This window comes from Xenopus tropicalis, chromosome 3 (genome assembly GCF_000004195.4).
Source record: "Xenopus tropicalis strain Nigerian chromosome 3, UCB_Xtro_10.0, whole genome shotgun sequence".
In the NCBI taxonomy this organism is placed as follows: domain Eukaryota; kingdom Metazoa; phylum Chordata; class Amphibia; order Anura; family Pipidae; genus Xenopus; species Xenopus tropicalis.
In genome coordinates, this window is record NC_030679.2 from 8068899 (window position 1) to 8086395 (window position 17497).

At 47.3% G+C, this 17497-nt stretch overlaps 1 protein-coding gene across 4 annotated transcripts; it reads left to right on the plus strand.

The window, feature by feature from the left end:
• The first annotated feature begins 135 nt into the window (after positions 1–135).
• On the plus strand, positions 136–15502 carry LOC100489490 (zinc finger CCCH-type antiviral protein 1). 4 transcript variants are annotated; one of them, XM_031898564.1, is made up of 14 exons: positions 136–536; positions 1510–1645; positions 3055–3400; positions 7207–8384; positions 8634–8649; positions 9216–9299; positions 10970–11093; positions 11172–11334; positions 11476–11596; positions 11820–11916; positions 13602–13692; positions 13820–13947; positions 14205–14356; positions 14542–15502. In XM_031898564.1, the coding sequence occupies exons 1-14, from the start codon at positions 244–246 to the stop codon at positions 14832–14834; spliced, it is 3222 nt and encodes a 1073-aa protein (XP_031754424.1). In that variant the 5' UTR covers positions 136–243; the 3' UTR covers positions 14835–15502. The 4 variants fall into 4 exon arrangements, with proteins under 4 accessions (XP_031754424.1, XP_031754423.1, XP_031754425.1 ...); XM_031898563.1 differs by having other exon boundaries at positions 7207–8381; positions 8631–8649; XM_031898565.1 differs by having other exon boundaries at positions 7207–8250; positions 8632–8649.
• The last annotated feature ends 1995 nt before the right edge of the window (positions 15503–17497 follow it).

Here is a 17497-nt window from a genome sequence, read left to right on the forward strand (position 1 = left end):
TACCTTGGCGGGTTTGTACCAATATGTGGGAGTCTCTGCATTTGAATGGTTGTTTCTTTCACGATTTATGGATGCGAACTACTCTGTGAGGGCGGATTTTGTATGGAGGGACCGGCATACTGATGACGTCGCTACTCTCTTTGCCCCGCCCCCTGTTTCAGTTTCGTTTCTCCCTCAGTCCGGGGCAGGTAGGAGGCGCTCTATACACTAAAGGCGGAACTCGCTTCCCCCGGTGCCAGAGCCATGTCCGACCCCAGAGTGAGCTCCTACCTCACCAGCCTCCTCTGCAACCATGAGGGCCGCCTCCGCCGCTCCCAGCTGGGGGACCTCCTGCAACTGCCCCCGGAGCAGATCGAGCAGATTCTCCAAGAGGAGCCGCATCGCTTCTCCGTATCGGGGGATCTGGTGTTGGCCCGGACCGCTATGCGAATCTGCCCCGACTACCTGAAACAGAAGGAAGAGGAGAAGGAGTGCGACAAGCTGCATCTTTGTCGCCTCTACCTGCAGGGCAAGTGCTGGGCTGCCCGGGGCAGGGGGTGAGTAGAACCCGGAGTAACGCGTTAGTATGAGCCACTACTACCAGGAGCAAGTGATATATGTACAGTAATAATAGCAAAGGCTTGGTACATGTAGTAAAGGTGTAGTAACCTCTCATATCTAGATATGTGCCAAAGTCAGTACTCTCAGGGAGAAAAAAAAATTGAATAGTATAGTTGTACCGACCAGTAAATGAGTAGAACTGGGGCTACTATAGGCACCATCTCCCCCTACTATACCTGCTATCCCACAGCCCCAGTCCCTTCCCAGAGGCTATTATCCCCCCACTGCTACTATAGGCACCATCTCTCCCTACTATACCTGCTATCCCACAGCCCCAGTCCCTTCCCAGAGGCTATTATCCCCCCACGGCTACTATAGGCACCATCTCTCCCTACTATACCTGCTATCCCACAGCCCCAGTCCCTTCCCAGAGGCTATTATCCCCCCACTGCTACTATAGGCACCATCTCTCCCTACTATACCTGCTATCCCACAGCCCCAGTCCCTTCCCAGAGGCTATTATCCCCCCACTGCTACTATAGGCACCATCTCTCCCTACTATACCTGCTATCCCACAGCCCCAGTCCCTTCCCAGAGGCTATTATCCCCCCACTGCTACTATAGGCACCATCTCTCCCTACTATACCTGCTATCCCACAGCCCCAGTCCCTTCCCAGAGGCTATTATCCCCCCACTGCTACTATAGGCACCATCTTTCCCTACTATACCTGCTATCCCACAGCCCCAGTCCCTTCCCAGAGGCTATTATCCCCCCACTGCTACTATAGGCACCATCTCTCCCTACTATAGCTGCTATCCCACAGCCCCAGTCCCTTCCCAGAGTCTGAGAATGAAACCCTTCTCTTCCTTTTGGTAGTCCTAGTATTGTTTACTCTGCAAAGCACTAAGAAATTACCATTCTTCATTTTTCACACATAGTATTGAAATGGAATTCTCTTCTTCTCTCAGTGCTCCCTGCAAATTCTCTCATGACACCTCCTCAGAGCATAACAAGGCCGTGCTGAAGGCGCACGAGATTTTTGGACTTGAAGATGACGAACTGAAGGTCCTTCTTCTCCAGAATGATCACTCGCTTCTGCCTGAGGTAAGAGAACTGGAGATGGAGGGTACAAATAATGAACAGAATTCATTAAACACAGATCCCATTGTAAGCAGCAGTCCTGCCCTGCTTTATGGCTGAGATTCTAGCTATCTGTATAACAGAGCATTCTGTCACAGTGGCACAGATCCTATCTGATCCCCCCATTGTAAGCAGCAGTCCTGCCCTGCTTTATGGCTGAGATTCTAGCTATCTGTATAACAGAGCATTCTGTCACAGTGGCACAGATCCTATCTGATCCCCCCATTGTAAGCAGCAGTCCTGCCCTGCTTTATGGCTGAGATTCTAGCTATCTGTATAACAGAGCATTCTGTCACAGTGGCACAGATCCTATCTGATCCCCCCCATTGTAAGCAGCAGTCCTGCCCTGCTTTATGGCTGAGATTCTAGCTATCTGTATAACAGAGCATTCTGTCACAGTGGCACAGATCCTATCTGATCCCCCCCATTGTAAGCAGCAGTCCTGCCCTGCTTTATGGCTGAGATTCTAGCTATCTGTATAACAGAGCATTCTGTCACAGTGGCACAGATCCTATCTGATCCCCCCATTGTAAGCAGCAGTCCTGCCCTGCTTTATGGCTGAGATTCTAGCTATCTGTATAACAGAGCATTCTGTCACAGTGGCACAGATCCTATCTGATCCCCCCATTGTAAGCAGCAGTCCTGCCCTGCTTTATGGCTGAGATTCTAGCTATCTGTATAACAGAGCATTCTGTCACAGTGGCACAGATCCTATCTGATCCCCCCATTGTAAGCAGCAGTCCTGCCCTGCTTTATGGCTGAGATTCTAGCTATCTGTATAACAGAGCATTCTGTCACAGTGGCACAGATCCTATCTGATCCCCCCCATTGTAAGCAGCAGTCCTGCCCTGCTTTATGGCTGAGATTCTAGCTATCTGTATAACAGAGCATTCTGTCACAGTGGCACAGATCCTATCTGATCCCCCCCCATTGTAAGCAGCAGTCCTGCCCTGCTTTATGGCTGAGACTCTAGCTATCTGTATAACAGAGCATTCTGTCACAGTGGCACAGATCCTATCTGATCCCCCCATTGTAAGCAGCAGTCCTGCCCTGCTTTATGGCTGAGATTCTAGCTATCTGTATAACAGAGCATTCTGTCACAGTGGCACAGATCCTATCTGATCCCCCCATTGTAAGCAGCAGTCCTGTGACTTGTTCTGACTTGTGTCATGATCATTGTCTGGTATTTGTGTAAATTCCTCGTATTACCCAACTCCCCATTGGGTTGGCCACATACTTGGACACATACATGGAACTGGGGAGTTCAAATTTTGGGGACCCTCCAATACTGACGCACACAAAATGCACCATTATATATTGTTTTATTGCAAGGGAGAAAGCTCAGAATCTTATAGCGTATATTTTCTCCGTAGGTGTGTATAAAATATCTGCATTCCACCTGCGATCGAGAAAACGGTTGCACTCGGCTGCACGTCTGCGGTTATTTCACTCGCGGCGAGTGTAGCAGCGCTAACTGCAGGCGCTCTCACTGCCTCTTGGAATCCAGCACAGACTTAGTGATGAAGCAGAGCCGCCATTCTCTGGTGTCCATTGAGAACTTCCAGATGCTGTGTGTGATCAAGTGCAACGAGGCAGTCAATGTGCCCAAGAAGGGGGCTAATAATGGAGCGCAGTGTGGCCCCTCAGGAGCTGGGAGAGGCAGAGGCAGGGGCAGGGGCAGAGGGAGGGGCAAATACCAGAGAACAAGAGGCACGCAAGGTACTGCCCAAATGTACTAGTAATTATTGTTGTATGTACAGGTATGGGATCTTTTATCCGGAAACCCATTATCCAGAAAGCTCCATATTACGGAAAGCCTGTCTCCCATAGACTCCGTTTTAATCAAATAATTCAGATTTTTAAAACTGATTTCCCTTATCTCTGTAATAATAAAACAGTACCTGTACTTGATCCCAACTAAGATATAATTACCCCTTATTGGGGGCAGAACAGCCCTATTGGGTTTATTTAATGGTTAAATGATTCCCTTTTCTCTGTAATAATAAAACAGTACCTGTACTTGATCCCAACTAAGATATAATTACCCCTTATTGGGGGCAGAACAGCCCTATTGGGTTTATTTCATGGTTAAATGATTCCCTTTTCTCTGTAATAATAAAACAGTACCTGTACTTGATCCCAACTAAGATATAATTACCCCTTATTGGGGGCAGAACAAGTGACTAGTATAACTCAGCCTGCAGCCTTGTGCCTTTATATGGGGGGCACAGAACCCCTCAGTGACTGCTAATATCCTTCTCATTTACAGTAGGGGGTACATTATCCCTTATAATACATGAGTGATACTCAGAGTTCCCTGTATAACTCAGCCTGCAGCCTTGTGCCTTTATATGGGCACAGAACCCCCCAGTGACTGCTAATATCCTTATCATTTACAGTAGGGGGTACAGTATCCCTTATAATACATGAGTGATACTCAGAGTTCCCTGTATAACTCAGCCTGCAGCCTTGTGCCTTTATATGGGCACAGAACCCCTCAGTGACTGCTAATATCCTTATCATTTACAGTAGGGGGTACATTATCCCTTATAATACATGAGTGATACTCAGAGTTCCCTGTATAACTCAGCCTGCAGCCTTGTGCCTTTATATGGGCACAGAACCCCTCAGTGACTGCTAATATCCTTATCATTTACAGTAGGGGGTACATTATCCCTTATAATACATGAGTGATACTCAGAGTTCCCTGTATAACTCAGCCTGCAGCCTTATGCCTTTATATGGGCACAGAACCCCTCAGTGACTGCTAATATCCTTATCATTTACAGTAGGGGGTACATTATCCCTTATAAAACATGAGTGATACTCAGAGTTCCCTGTATAACTCAGCCTGCAGCCTTGTGCCTTTATATGGGCACAGAACCCCTCAGTGACTGCTAATATCCTTATCATTTACAGTAGGGGGTACATTATCCCTTATAATACATGAGTGATACTCAGAGTTCCCTGTATAACTCAGTCTGCAGCCTTGTGCCTTTATATGGGCACAGAACCCCTCAGTGACTGCTAATATCCTTATCATTTACAGTAGGGGGTACATTATCCCTTATAATACATGAGTGATACTCAGAGTTCCCTGTATAACTCAGCCTGCAGCCTTGTGCCTTTATATGGGGGGCACAGAACCCCCCAGTGACTGCTAATATCCTTATCATTTACAGTAGGGGGTACAGTATCCCTTATAATACATGAGTGATACTCAGAGTTCCCTGTATAACTCAGCCTGCAGCCTTGTGCCTTTATATGGGCACAGAACCCCTCAGTGACTGCTAATATCCTTATCATTTACAGTAGGGGGTACATTATCCCTTATAATACATGAGTGATACTCAGAGTTCCCTGTATAACTCAGCCTGCAGCCTTGTGCCTTTATATGGGCACAGAACCCCTCAGTGACTGCTAATATCCTTATCATTTACAGTAGGGGGTACATTATCCCTTATAATACATGAGTGATACTCAGAGTTCCCTGTATAACTCAGCCTGCAGCCTTGTGCCTTTATATGGGGGGCACAGAACCCCCCAGTGACTGCTAATATCCTTATCATTTACAGTAGGGGGTACAGTATCCCTTATAATACATGAGTGATACTCAGAGTTCCCTGTATAACTCAGCCTGCAGCCTTGTGCCTTTATATGGGCACAGAACCCCTCAGTGACTGCTAATATCCTTATCATTTACAGTAGGGGGTACATTATCCCTTATAATACATGAGTGATACTCAGAGTTCCCTGTATAACTCAGCCTGCAGCCTTGTGCCTTTATATGGGCACAGAACCCCTCAGTGACTGCTAATATCCTTATCATTTACAGTAGGGGGTACATTATCCCTTATAATACATGAGTGATACTCAGAGTTCCCTGTATAACTCAGCCTGCAGCCTTGTGCCTTTATATGGGCACAGAACCCCTCAGTGACTGCTAATATCCTTATCATTTACAGTAGGGGGTACATTATCCCTTATAATACATGAGTGATACTCAGAGTTCCCTGTATAACTCAGCCTGCAGCCTTGTGCCTTTATATGGGCACAGAACCCCTCAGTGACTGCTAATATCCTTATCATTTACAGTAGGGGGTACATTATCCCTTATAATACATGAGTGATACTCAGAGTTCCCTGTATAACTCAGCCTGCAGCCTTGTGCCTTTATATGGGCACAGAACCCCTCTGTGACTGATAATATCCTTATCATTTACAGTAGGGGGTACATTATCCCTTATAATACATGAGTGATACTCAGAGTTCCCTGTATAACTCAGCCTGCAGCCTTGTGCCTTTATATGCTCACAGAACCCCTCTGTGACTGATAATATCCTTATCATTTACAGTAGGGGGTACATTATCCCTTATAATACATGAGTGATACTCAGAGTTCCCTGTATAACTCAGCCTGCAGCCTTGTGCCTTTATATGGGGGGCACAGAACCCCTCAGTGACTGCTAATATCCTTATCATTTACAGTAGGGGGTACATTACCCCTTATAATACATGAGTGATACTCAGAGTTCCCTGTATAACTCAGCCAGCCTGTGTATGGCCACCTTTAGTCCTACTGTGCTATTGCTATTGACAAGACCGTACTGCTGGGTCTGACTCATGACACAATATAGCAGAAGCCATCTGATTAACAGAACTTTTATCAAGTGGAAGGCATGGTGCAAAGTGCAAGAAAACAGGCCCAGTCCACCATTTTGTTTTTGCACTTTGTACCCCGCCTTCCACTTTTTCCTTAGTTACAATGGCATACTCTGATGTGAGAACACACCAATTATATAGTGATAAAGTGCCCCCTATTGTAACATATAGGGATATTATAAGTCCCAGAGGGGTTCCTTATAATATATAGTGAATAAAGTGCCCCCTATTGTAACATATAGGGATATTATAAGTCCCAGAGGAGTTCCTTATAATATATAGTTAATAAAATACCCCCTATTGTAACATATAGGGATATTATAAGCCCCCGAGAATTCTTTGACCATATAAAGGTACAAGGCCGAAGGCCAAGTGCTTTTATACAGGTCATGGAACTCCAAGGTGACTTCTAATATCCTCACATTTTACAACAGGGGGTACTTTATTTATTATAATATACAAATGTTAGTGAGTCATGTGACAAATTATATCACTAAGCTTTGTAACTGATGACATCACTAAGCACTGTTTATAAGGATATAATTTACAGTTTGGCCCCAGAGGGTAATGACCCAACTGTATATTATATGGATATTATTAACAATATGAATCAATGGACAATATTGTCTTATCAACCATTATGCTATTGGCCAGTGTATATCCAGTACAGTAAATAACTGTAGGTGGTTGCCCCCTTGGATCCTACAGAGACTGCCTGTATGATTTTGGGTATAGTTTTATGGTTTTTCTCTGAGCTATGGTTAATTTAAAGGGTAAGTTCATCCCCTGCCACCATGGGTTGGTTATTAGGCTGTGGATACACGGACAATGCAACTCATTTCAGTGATTTCTGCCTTTATTAGGGCGCGGCCCCCGTAGAGGCTCCAGAAGCTCCAGCACCCCAGGGAGTCGGTGCAGTACACCAGACAAATTAGATGCCGAGGATGATGAAGATGGAGTATTTGATCCGCCTTCAGGTGACAAAGAAGAAAAATCTGCAGCAGCGTCTGGTCCAAGTTCATCCGTCGGGTCTACAGAATGGTCCTCAGCACCCCAACCCAAACCCAGAATATTATCATTGAATAGAAATGCTTCATCGGAATCCAGTACCCAGGAAGCCAACAGCAGTCGAGAACGCCACAAAGCAACTGGTTCCATATCGAAGGGACAAGGAGCCAACTCTGCTATTATCAGTCCAAATAACCATATACCCACTGGGACTGGGCAGCAGAAGCCCAACTCTGCCATCATCAGTCCGACCACCATCTATAATAGCATGTACACAACCAAGGACACTACATCTCTGGGGCAGAAGGTCAGCTCTACCACCACCAGGATTGGCAACACAGCCACTGGCGCTGCATCTATGGAGCAGAAAGTCAACTCTACCACCACCAACCCTGCCATGTACCCAACCACCAGAACTACATCTGTGGGGCAGAAAGTCAACTCTACCCTCCCTACAACTTCCACATACATAGCCACTGGCACTGCATCTATGGAGCAGAAAGTCAACTCTACCACCACCAACCCTGGTATGTACCCAGCCATTGGAACTACATCTGTGGGGCAGAAAGTCAACTCTACCCTCCCTACAACTTCCACATACATAGCCACTGGCACTGCATCTATGGAGCAGAAAGTCAACTCTACCACCACCAACCCTGGTATGTACCCAGCCATTGGAACTACATATGTGGAGCAGAAAGTCAACTCTACCACCACCAACCCTGGTATGTACCCAACCATTGGAACTACATATGTGGAGCAGAAAGTCAACTCTACCCTCCCCGCAACTCCCACATATAGAGCCACTGGTGCTGCATCTATGGAGCAGAAAGTCAACTCTACCACCACCAATCCTGCCATGTACCCAACCACCAGAACTACATCTGTGGCACAGAAGGTCAACTCTACCACCACCAATCCTACCATCTACCCACCCACCAGAACCTCATCTATGGAGCAGAAAGTCAACTCTACCACAACCAATCCTGCCATGTACCCAACCACCGGAACTACATCTGTGGCACAGAAGGTCAACTCTACCATCTATCCACCCACCAGAAACACATCTATGGAGCAGAAAGTCAGCTCTACCACCACCAATCCTGGCATGTACCCAACCACTGGAACTACATATGTGGAGCAGAAAGTCAACTCTACCCTCCCCGCAACTCCCACGTATAGAGCCACTGGTGCTGCATCTATGGAGCAGAAAGTCAACTCTACCACCACCAATCCTGCCATGTACCCAACCACCAGAACTACATCTGTGGCACAGAAGGTCAACTCGGCCGCCATTGGTAAGTATGCAGCCACTGGTACTACATCTGAAGTCAACTCTACCACCACCACCGGTCCAGGCATGTACAAAACTACTGAGGCTACCACGAACCGTTTTGAGGTTGTAAACGAGTAACAGTGGCCACACACAAATTTGTTATGTTCTCTGATTGGCCCATGGGCAAAACGGACAGATAGCCTATGTGGCGCCTCTTATGTCATGCTACCTTTCTATTGTTTCAGTTGTTCCTGCTATTCAAATCTTCCAGATGCCAAAACCAACCAATATCCATAGTCTATTGATATTGGCGGTGTCGGCGGGCCTCCATTTTTTTTATGCCTGGTTGGGCACCCTTAGCAGCACCAGTGGTGACAACTGCAACTAATGCTTAGAAGTTGCAACAGCGCACCTCCTCAGAGCCTGCAACAGGGCAAATTGCTGCAAAAAAAATGTTCCCCCATGTAGGGTAGAGAGGGGGCAATTGGAAGGCAGGTGAAGTTGAGCATTGTAAGACAATAGAAAGACTGTAGAGGCAATGGTGGCTCCTTGAGATGGGTTTTAATGGCTGTTTATTCTGTTTGACAGTTAATTCAGCCATTGCCATCAATATGAATATTGAATACAGCGAGATCTGTCTCCACCACATCTGGAAGCACTGCAGGCTTGGAAGTAAGTGATGTCTCTTTGTGTCCTGCTACTGAAGGAAATGACCAATCCAGGACCTCCTGCTGGGCCCAGGCCCTAGTAGGGCCCAGCCAATGAGAATTCCCATCGATATTTGCACCGTGAGACCATAAACATCTGTACCATTTGGCTCTATCTATAGCAAATTGCTGTCAGAGTGGTTCCAGGGTGTCAGGACCTCGGGCAGGCCCTAAGAGAGATTCCAAGCAGAGCCTCCTGCAGGCCAGCAGGTCACATGGGGCTACCAAATAGCCAATCACCGTCCTTACTTGGCATCCCCAAAGAACTTTTTTTTTTTATGCTTCTGTGGCTCCCCAACCCTTTTTACATCTGAGTGTGGCTCACGAGTAAAAAAAGGTTGGGGATCCCTGCCCTAGGAGATCCAATCCAACATGGCTTCCAAAGCCCCTTATCTGATCTTAGATCCTGAAGGATACATTGTACAAATCTGCAGTACTTCAAAGTATCCTGTCTCCCTTCCCCTGCTTCCTGGCTCTGTGCTAAGCTCCACCCTCCCCTGCTTCCTGGCTCTGTGCTAAGCTCCACCCTCCCCTGCTTCCTGGCTCTGTGCTAAGCTCCACCCTCCCCTGCTTCCCGGCTCTGTGCTAAGCTCCACCCTCCCCTGCTTCCTGGCTCTGTGCTAAGCTCCACCCTCCCCTGCTTCCTGGCTCTGTGCTAAGCTCCACCCTCCCCTGCTTCCTGGCTCTGTGCTAAGCTCCACCCTCCCCTGCTTCCTGGCTCTGTGCTAAGCTCCACCCTCCCCTGCTTCCTGGCTCTGTGCTAAGCTCCACCCTCCCCTGCTTCCTGGCTCTGTGCTAAGCTCCACCCTCCCCTGCTTCCTGGCTCTGTGCTAAGCTCCACCCTCCCCTGCTTCCCGGCTCTGTGCTAAGCTCCACCCTCCCCTGCTTCCCGGCTCTGTGCTAAGCTCCACCCTCCCCTGCTTCCCGGCTCTGTGCTAAGCTCCACCCTCCCCTGCTTCCCGGCTCTGTGCTAAGCTCCACCCTCCCCTGCTTCCTGGCTCTGTGCTAAGCTCCACCCTCCCCTGCTTCCTGGCTCTGTGCTAAGCTCCACCCTCCCCTGCTTCCTGGCTCTGTGCTAAGCTCCACCCTCCCCTGCTTCCTGGCTCTGTGCTAAGCTCCACCCTCCCCTGCTTCCTGGCTCTGTGCTAAGCTCCACCCTTCCCCTGATTCCTGGCTCTGTGCAGAGCTCCACCCTCCCCTGCTTCCTGTCTCTGTGCAGAGCTCCACCCTCCCCTGCTTCCCAGCTCTGTGCTAAGCTCCACCCTTCCCCTGATTACTGGCTCTGTGCTAAGCTCCACCCTCCCCTGATTCCTGGCTCTGTGCAGAGCTCCACCCTCCCCTGCTTCCCGGCTCTGTGCTGAGCTCCACCCTCCCCTGCTTCCCGGCTCTGTGCCGAGCTCCACCCTCCCCTGCTTCCCGGTTCTGTGCTAAGCTCCACCCTCCTGCAGGGGCCGGAAGCATCTATTGGCCACCACAGCTTCTGACTAAGGAACAGTTTTCATAGTCATAGAGAGGCTTCAGATGGGGTTTTTGCCTTCCTCTGGATCAACTGGCAGTTAGGCAGGTTATATATAGGCATTAAGGTTGAACGTGATGGACGTGTGTCTTTTTTCAACCTAACTTACTATGTTGCAGACAAGTGTGGTGAGATGCATTATCACTTGCCCTACCGCTGGCAGGAGAATCTGGGCGCCGGGTGGCAAGACCTTTCTCACATGGATGCCATAGAGAGGGCATTCTGCCAGCCTAAGAACGACAGGTAGAAGCCGATGCCAATAAAACCATATTGTATGGGGAACGGAATACGGAAAGTCTGACCGCTTGTCCCTTATTGCAGTTATTCTGGAGTTGACTTTGCATCAATGACGTACAGGCCGATCCGCATCCGCCGACTCGCCACGCCTTCATCGGCCACGAGATCCCTCGAGTTTGTCCTGACCACGGAGTGGCTCTGGTACTGGCAGGACGAACTGGGAACGTGGATCGAGTATGGAAAATGCGTGAGTAGAGAGGGCGGGACTTCGTTGTTGTGCAGCCATGACAGTTTGGGGGGGTGGGGCTAAACCTAATAGGGTAAAGACAGTATTGGGGTGCTTCCCAAGGCTGACATTGTTGCTATATGGCCCATTCTATTTCCACAGAACACAAAGCAGGTGGGTGCCTCAATAACCTCCTCGGACTTGGAGTCCATCTATCTCGCTGATAAAACAGCCGTGGTCCCGTTCCAGGCCGGAGGTCAACACTATGAAATCAGCTTCAAAGGTGAGGAGTGTTTTTAACCCCGGTGTCTTTTTTCCCTGCACGGGGGGCACTTACAGAATCAGTGCGGTTGAGCAGTAAGTTAGGGCTTAGTTCCCCTTTAAGTTAATCTAAGTTGCCCATTGTCCGTCAGTCGGTCAGTGTAAAGCCGGCCATACACGCAACAAAATGGCCGTAGTTGTAATGTGTATGGCCGGTTTAAAGGGGAAATCTGCCTGTCTTGTAGACATGATTCAGAGAAATATTAAGTACACGACTCAGAGGCGAATCCGCCGGAGGCCCAAGTACCAGTCGTCTGAAGATGTGCAGAAACTCAAGGGGACGTAAGTACCATAAATCGGAGCATCGGGGTGATGGCCACATTGTTTACACCCCCCTCCAGGATCCAAAGAACTATGGCGCCAAACGAGTGGATCATGTTGTGTACGGCCACTTTTAGGAATTTTGCTTGGACCTCTATCTATCCAACCAACCAGCAACACATCTATCTACCAAACCAGCAACACGTCTATCCATCTATCCAACCAACCAGCAACATGTCTATCTATCTATCTCTATCTATCCAACCAACTAGCAACACATCTATCTATCCAACCAACCAGCAACACATCTATCATCTATCTATCATCTGTCATCCATCTATCTATCCAACCAGCAACACGTCTATCTATGTATCCAACCAGCAACACATCTATCAATCATCTATGTATCTATCTATCTATCCAACTAGCAACACATCTATCTATCCAACCAACCAGCAACACATCTATCATCTATCATCTGTCATCCATCTATCTATCCAACCAGCAACACGTCTATGTATCCAACCAGCAACACATCTATCATCTATGTATCTATCCAACTAGCAACACATCTATCTATCTATCCAACCAACTAGCAACACATCTATCATCTGTCATCCATCTATGTATCCAACCAGCAACACATCTATCTATCATCTATGTATGTATCTATCCAACCAACCAGCAACACATCTATCTATCATCTATCTATCAAACAAGCAACATGTCTATCTATCCAACCAACCAGAAACACGTCTATCTATCATCTATGTATCTATGTATCCATCTATCCATCTGTCTATCTATCCAACCAACCAGCAACACGTCTATCTATCAATCATCTATCTATCCAACCAGCAACATGTCTGTCTATATATCATCTATCTATCCAACCAACTAGCAACACATCTATCATCCATCTATCTATCCAACCAGCAACACATCTATCTATCATCTGTGTATCATCTATGTATGTATCTATCCAACCAATCAGCAACACATCTATCTATCATCTATCAAACAAGCAACATGTCTATCTATCTATCCAACCAACCAGAAACACGTCTATCTATCTATCAATCATCTATCTATCCAACCAGCAACATGTCTGTCTATATATCATCTATCTATCCAACCAACCAGCAACACATCTATCTATATCTATCTATATAATCTCCAACACCAGTTCTAAAAACTATCCCCACAATTCAATTTATTAGTTGTAATTACCCAAAATAGCCCACAGGAAGCGCTGTGCCCACATTGTCTTATTCTAACAAACTGTAATGACACTTTGCAACCAACAGATGGCACTGTCACTGATATTACAACATAATAAAAGATCAAGTTGCTTCAGGATCCACTATTTTTCTTCCAGTATCTCTTATTACAGAGATTTTTTAATTTCTGGGAAGTTCACCCCCCAAGGGAAAACGAAGCCCTTGCCCTGTAGAGATTACTATCTGAGTGGCAGTTTAATTGGGTTCCATTGAATGTACGTGTATTTGCTTCAGTGGGTTTGAGGGACATCTATTGGTAAGATGCTGTAATTACATCTGCATTCACTTGAGAACAGTGACATCTGTTGGTTGCAAGGCCTCACTACAAGTATGCGGTAGAGTTGTATTAGGGACCCTGTTACTACCGAGTAGTATGTCTAATGAGTGGGATTCTCAGAGACCCCCAATCTCTTTTTATTCCTGCAGCACAAAACCAATAGCGAGCAGTTCTCCCCTGAAGAATGGAAATTACCCTTCAGACTGGGACGCCTCTGCCCTGCCCGACATAGGGTCTATGGTATTTCTGATTTTAATTTGAGCTAAACCTTGTGTACTTGAGAGAGGCGGAAGCCTAAATCTTTGCAGTCTGGGAGCAACTGTCATTTTTATTGATCTAATATGGGCATTTCTGTCGCTCCGTGCAGTTGGTGCCCGTCCGTGAGAGTTCCCATGAGTACACGCAGATCCTCGGCCTCTTCAATAAGACCATGTCTGGCCAAACAGTGAAGATCCAGCGCATCCAGAACAAGTCTCTCTGGGAGGTCTACCAGTGGTACGTACCCCCCCACTGCCACCTTAGAGCCAATGTAAAGAGTATGGCACCCAGTGCACCCACTTTCTTTCCAGCATAAACCAGCCCACCAAAAGAAAGACAACTTTAGGACAATGGGGGTTTAAGCGCCTTAATTCAACATGGCACCCTTGGCTTCACCCCATCTGTATTTGCCGCTTTTGATAACCGGCAGGGAGGGCTGGCAGCTGGCAGACATGGGTCCCTCTGCTCAATACACCTCTGTCCTATGTTCTTAGGCAAAAGGTGCAGATGCAGAAGGCAAACCCGGGAAAGGGAGTGAGCGAGATGCAGCTGTTCCACGGGACCGACCCGTCTCACCGAGCTGCAATCTGCCACCAGAACTTTGACTGGCGAGTGTGCGGCACTAACGGAACTGTATATGGTCAAGGTAGGTTGGGCATTAAAGGGGATATAAACTCTACACAGCAGCACTAAAACTGCTGGACTAAAATTCCCAGAATTCCCCAGTGCATTACCCAGGCTGAGGCATGATGGGAAATGTAGTCCGGCAGCCATATTGCTGGTATTGTAGCCATTCTCCCACACTTACCAAGCTTTCTGTGTTCTCTGCAGGGAGTTACTTTGCCAGAGACGCTTCCTACTCCCATAACTACTCAGTCCCCACAGCTACAGGCAGGAGAATGATGTTTGTGGCACGGGTGCTGGTGGGAGACTATGTGAGGGGAGACCCCACCATGAAGCGGCCCCCCCTGAGACCCGGCAGCGCCACCCAATGCTACGACAGCTGCGTGGATACTTTCTACAATCCTTCCATCTTCGTGGTGTTTGAAAAACATCAGATTTACCCAGAATATCTCCTGGAGTACGAGCCAAAGAAAGAGGAAAAGTCGTGCTGTATCAGTTAGAACCTCGGACTTTTGGACCCTAAGACTCGACAACGTCCAGCGATAGCTGAAAGATATGGGAAAGATTTACATTAATGTGAAAAAAAAAAAAAAAAAATAGATTTCTGGGACATTGAGATTGAAATCCTCAGGGAAAAAAAAAAATATATGATAAAATAGACTAGTAATGACTGAATCACGTAGACTGAAATCAGCGGTTTGATTGGTTGCTATGGGTTACTAGACTTTTACTTCATTCCCTAGACATACAGGTCACTTTATAACCTGTGTGGCCAAATACACGTTATACATGACCCCCAACCTCTAGGGGGGGGTTGCTGCTTATACTCTCTTGCCCTGCAGTCTGTAGCATGTTGCCCCGGGTTGCAAAACTACATCTCCCAGCATGCTTTGAGCTTTGATAAGACGCTGGAAGTTGCAGCCGGGCAGTGTTTGGTTAACCCATGGTTGAAGAAATCTATCACGGTTTCCCTTTGAAAAGGCTGACAATCTATAACAAGCACTTTAAGCAAAGAAAAGGCAGATTTGGGGGGGCATCTGTGCTATTTTTGCTTCCCCTCATTTCAAAATATTATTTACTGTATTTATTCATATTGATATGTTCTGTGTACTTTCTGAAATTCTCATAATTCTCATTATTCTCATAATAAATCCTATTTGGTGCTAAAGAGAATGCTTGGGACCTGGAGGGGGGGTGGGGGGTTCCGGATAAGGGGTCTTTATGTGCATATAACATGCCCAAAGGATTCCGTGGATCACTAGACGGACATATTTATTATAGCGTGTAAGCCAACGTCGCTAGTGATGTTGCCCATAGCAACCTACAAGTTATAAAACAAAAGCAATGATCTGATTGGTTGCTACGAGCAACATCAAACAACAAATATGCCCCTTGTCTCCAGAGCAAGGACCTTGGGCAGAGGGGTTATGGGAGATAGCTCTTAGTACAAGTTGCCCCAGGGCAAGGTTAGGCAGGTTATATATAGGCATTATGGTTGGACGTAGTGCTGGGCGGTATACCGGTTTTTTAAAAAAAAACGATATGGTTTTTAAACATACCGCTACACCGGTATGCGCGCCTCCTGCTATTTTTCTTCAATTATATCCGGGTTGCGCCCGTGCGCATGTGACGTCAGCGCGCACGCGACGTCGCTAGGACGCATCGCTGGAGGAACCACAAGTTGGGTAAGTTCTGCTGGGGGGTTGTGGTTGGAGTTTTGGGGGGGTTGGAGTTGTGGGGCGGGGGTGTTGGGGTTGTGGGGGGTGTTGGGGTTGGGGGGGGTTGGAGTTGGGGGGGGGCCACCAATATTTATTATTTATTTATATACCGTCAAATACCGGGATACCGATATAATTTTGAAAAATACCGTGATATAAATTTTTGGTCATACCGCCCAGCTCTAGTTGGACGTGATGGATGTGTGGCTTTTTTCAGCCTAACTTACTATGTTACTATGTCTTTGTACTTCTGCCAATCAAGGCTTCCTAGGCAACAGGAATTGGTAAGTGACCACACGCAGCCATTCTTTTTATTGGCACAAATGCAGAAACATCGGTCTACGAGTTATATTAATGGGCTCCTTTGGGGCTGCCGCTGTTTTTTGGAAGGGCTGTCCGGGCCAAAACTGCCTGTTTAGATTTTAAAATGAGAGAATTCGGACAGGACTCTGAAGTAAATGCACCAATCACTGATCACAGCATCATAGCCCTGACATCATAGCCCTGACATCATAGCCCTGACATCATAGCCTGGCCCCAAAATGTCACTGTCCTGCCCCTGGCATCACCGGCTCACCTGAAACCGTCACTACCCCACGTCCCCCATTCAGACTTTGCAATTCCAAAAGATGGCACCCCTAGTTTCCTTCCTGCCCCCCCCCCCCTTAACTACAGTTGGTTGCTGCCTCTCCTGTCAGTGTTAATGTTGCTTATCTGACCCAGCAGAGACAGCGGTTGCAGGGGGGGCCCAGTTAGACCCTAATTTCAATATATTTTAGTAGAAAAAGCCAACTTTCCAGTATTTTGGGGCGCAGTCCTGAGATTGTCCGTTTCAAAAAGAAATTGCCATGAAAGCTCCAGAGCACTCAGAAGCCCCGTCCACATGGTATCGTAAAGAGGCGGGGCTTCCGAGTGCTCTGGAGCTTTCATGAGCTTTCAGCTGTACTCTCGGGGGGTCCGATCTACAGTCCATAGGGGGCATCTGTACTTGGTGCTATTGAGCCCCCAATCCAGTGCAAAAGGGGAAAATGTCCCAGTTGTATTGTACCACCTTGGCCAAACCCCCCAACCCCGCTGCTTCTCTGGCACTCACCGTAATTCCACCCCCCCCCAAATCCCAGACCCGTTAAACCCATTCAGGCCTTTCCTATCCACGATTTAGTGAAAATTTGTCCTATTTCAGTTAATTCCCCGGCTGACCAAGAACAAGTTGTTGCCTCCAACACTATAGGCAGGTTCTGAATTGGGCCCACTTTCCACACAAACAATAAACCCAAGGGGTGGGGTTCAGCCCACAAGCAGCCAACTGGTTGGCCCAATAGTGCTTATTGAAGTATTCAGGAAGGAAGGGAGTTTCATTGGTGCAAACAAACACTCCGAATTTATTGGGGTCCCCCCCCCCATTACCAATTATATTATTGCCCTGTGTATTCAGGGCTGGGACT